General features: G+C 38.8%; 1 protein-coding gene across 1 annotated transcript; it reads left to right on the top strand.

The window, feature by feature from the left end:
• Positions 339–2,685, top strand: LOC18592882 (protein DETOXIFICATION 14). The gene is made up of 7 exons (XM_018125411.1): positions 339–648; positions 747–1,294; positions 1,386–1,472; positions 1,572–1,628; positions 1,741–1,979; positions 2,155–2,360; positions 2,482–2,685. The coding sequence occupies exons 1-7, from the start codon at positions 451–453 to the stop codon at positions 2,560–2,562; spliced, it is 1,416 nt and encodes a 471-aa protein (XP_017980900.1). The 5' UTR covers positions 339–450; the 3' UTR covers positions 2,563–2,685.

The raw sequence follows: 3,396 nt of genomic DNA, 5'->3' as shown, positions 1-3,396 counted from the left end.
AAATAGCAAAATTTTATTAAGTCAATAATTTTGCGTCTAAGTAAACAGGATGAAGCCAAACATCATATAAACAAAGCGTTGCAGGCAGGGGAATTACAGAGACCATTATCATTAGGCGTGAAGTGCGGATGTCATTGTCTCATGTCTTTTTGAATCTTAACCAATGACAATGGTGGGTTATGAAGCCCCTGAGAGCCCATAAGTTTAATACAAACCAATACTTAGGGAAGTGATAAAAAGCCACAAAGATTAAATTGCATAAATATATATTTAATTGAATTCAAAGATAAAGCAGCAACTTTTGTAAAAACAACACCCTGTAAACATAATAATAAATAATAAAAAAGCAGCTCCTCTTGTTGAGCAATCTTTCCTTTTGTGCTTCTTACTACATTAATAGTGGAGGTTACAGGAGTAGAGGAGGAAAAGTGTAGGCTCAGAAGAAAGGAAATGGATAGGAAATGGATTGTCTCTTTGAAGGAGCTGAAGAAAATAGGGTGCATAGCAGCTCCTATGGTTGCAGTCACGGTGTTGCAGCATCTTTTGCAAGTTGTGTCCATTATGATGGTTGGACATCTCGGTGAACTTTCACTCTCCGGAGTCTCCATAGCCACTTCTTTCACTATTGTCACCGGCTTCTGTTTTCTGGTAAAGTTATGGTCAGCTTCCTTGACTGGAAAAATTTTAGTTTCAGATAACACTATTGAAGGCTTGTTGATTGGCTTTCTTTGGTTATTGTCAAGCAGTTTGGGATGTCTGGTGCATTGGAAACTCTATGCGGACAAGCTTATGGAGCAGAGCAATATCAGAGCCTTGGAACTTATACTTACTGCGCCATCATCAATCTTGTTCTTGTCTGTTTTCCCATATCTGTGCTTTGGGTTTTCACTGATAAGATACTCATCCTTGTTGGCCAAGACCATTCAATCTCACATGTAGCCCACAGATACGCACTTTTCCTCATCCCAGCCCTATTCGGATACGCTATACTTCAAGCAATGGTTCGATATTTTCAGACCCAAAGTTTGATTCTTCCGATGTTGTTTACTTCACTTGTAGCTTTGTGTTTTCACGTACCCTTCTGCTGGACACTAGTGTTTAAGTTGGGATTGGGTACCATTGGAGCAGCAATATCAATCGCTTTATCTACTTGGTTGAATGTCATATTGCTTGGGTTTTACATGAAATATTCCTCAAAATGTGATAAAACTCGTTCTGCATTGTCGATCAAAGATGTTATCAAGAGCAGCAGGGTCTTTTTCCGATTTGCTGTTCCTTCAGCTGCAATGGTTTGGTCAGTTTTTCTTGCATTTTTTGTTTCCTCACAGCCTTTTCTTGAATTCAAATTGGTCCCTTATCTACCTTCGGTTTGTCAATCATTGCAGTCTTGAATGGTGGGCGTCTGAGGTTCTAATATTTCTGTCTGGACTACTACCAAATCCAAAACTGGAGACTTCTGTGCTTTCCATATGGTATTCTTCTTTTAATTAGTTCTTTCTAAGGATTAGAATATAAGAAACAATTTCATAGACTGTTTCTAATTTCTGGCTGTCAATTTGACTTTTGAGCAGCTTTTCATTTACTTATTTGCACTATTTCATTCCTTATGGAATTGGAGCAATCGGAAGGTTTGTTTTCATCAATTTGAACATGTTTTTTTCCAAAGCACAGTGCCTGGATAATTAAAGTTCATATATAGATCTTTTACAATGAAAAGAGCCATTCTCATTCATTTTGTAGCACGCGAGTTGCAAATGAGTTGGGAGCAGGTAACCCAGAAGCAGCCAAATTGAGTGTGTTGGTAGTAACAGTTATTGCAGTGGTGGAGGCAGTTATTGTAAGCACAACTCTCTTCTTTTGCCGCCACGTTTTGGAATATGCATTCAGCAGTAAGAAAGAAGTTGTGAATCGTGTGGCAGATATGGTTCCCATCATGTCTGTTGCAGTCATTACGGACTGCTTGCAAGCTGTGCTTTCGGGTTAGTCTCGTTTGCTTCTGTCCTGTCATGTCAGTTGTGCTTAAGTTTTCGGCATCAGATTAACTTGAGCTTAAGTTTTCGAAAACCACGAGATTTAAGTCCCAAAAGTTATTTAATAGTACTTAGACTAGGGTCCTTACAGAAATCTCATACAGAAAACGTTTGTTTGCTTCAGGAGTTGCTAGAGGATGTGGGTGGCAGAACACTGCAGCCTTTGTGAATCTTGGGGCGTATTACCTGTTTGGAGCCCCACTAGCAGCCGTGTTGGCATTTGTTCTGCATTTCAAAGCGAAGGGCCTTTTGATTGGACTCACATCTGGGGTTGCATTACAAGTAATTGTATTTGGCCTCATAACAATCTTCACAAACTGGCAAAAGCAGGTTTCCAATCCACAACTTCTCCTCTCTCTCTCTCTCTCCCTTCAATTGTTTCTAATTTTTCCCAATTTGTTGGATTAGCCCAGCTTTATGCTGAGTTGAGTTTTAACTATGGATATTGCAGGCATCAAGAGCTAGGAAAAGGATGCTTGAGGAAGATGCAAACAAGGAGACTGAAGTGACAGGTGGAAGCACATTGATTTGAGTGGGAGCAATTGCTGCGTCTGATCAAATATTGGAAAATCACTTACTCCCTCTCTCTTGTCCCACAATTGTGTATTAGATTTCCACAGTTCAAAGAGAAAAACTGTTATCTCAAATTTCATCATCTGAATCCTTAGCAAATGGTATTTTAAGTATAATCCAACCACTCTCCTCACAGAGGACAAAGCAAAATACTATTACATACACAAAAAAAAAAATTAAAAAGAAATAGAGGAAATACGAATAGGGTTTGACATAGGAGATGATAAGAGAGAGGGGGAAGAATAAGGCCAAGTTATTCTGTGTTATGCAGAATTTCAGGTCTATTGCAGTTGGCCAAGAACCTTTGGGACGTTTTCTGTGCCAAAAAAACTTGAAACAATTCATTATCTAACACTTCAAATGATCATTCATGGATGGTTAATGAGCATGAACTTCATCGCTGATTAATTCTAATGACATTTTTACATTTTCTCATTCCATTTTCTTGCATCCTAGCTAGGTTGTTTCAGTTGGCAACGAATTCCTGCCAGAGTAAACTCTCCGCAAGAATCTTCTGCTGCAGAAAACTTCAACTGATATAACATGCTTGCAATAAGATAGAGACCCTCAACATCCCTCGTCTCACTTTCACCGCCAGATTGGCCTCTTCTCCCTGTATAATATTGGTCAGTCTAAAATGAAAATGCAAAAATATTGATTGGAATAAGTGACATAAATTTCCAAGTGTGTTGATATATAAATGCACAGAAATGCTTATCTAAAATAACTGGCCAGTAACATGATCAGCGAAGATCACTCCGAAACAAACATCCTGGAAGAGGTGTTAAGGAAC

The sequence above is a fragment of the Theobroma cacao genome, chromosome 8 (genome assembly GCF_000208745.1).
Source record: "Theobroma cacao cultivar B97-61/B2 chromosome 8, Criollo_cocoa_genome_V2, whole genome shotgun sequence".
Taxonomy (NCBI): domain Eukaryota; kingdom Viridiplantae; phylum Streptophyta; class Magnoliopsida; order Malvales; family Malvaceae; genus Theobroma; species Theobroma cacao.
The sequence above is the reverse complement of the archived record's forward strand: the minus strand, read 5'-3'. Positions and strand labels throughout refer to the sequence as shown.

Coding starts and splice junctions, on each gene's coding strand:
- LOC18592882 (XM_018125411.1), top strand. CDS start 451: ATGGATAGGAAATGGATTGTCTCTTTGAAGGAGCTGAAGAAAATAGGG. Junction 1,295..1,385: donor CCTTCAGCTGCAATGGTTTG/GTCAGTTTTTCT, acceptor CAATCATTGCAG/TCTTGAATGGTGGGCGTCTG. Junction 1,473..1,571: donor ACTTCTGTGCTTTCCATATG/GTATTCTTCTTT, acceptor ACTTTTGAGCAG/CTTTTCATTTACTTATTTGC.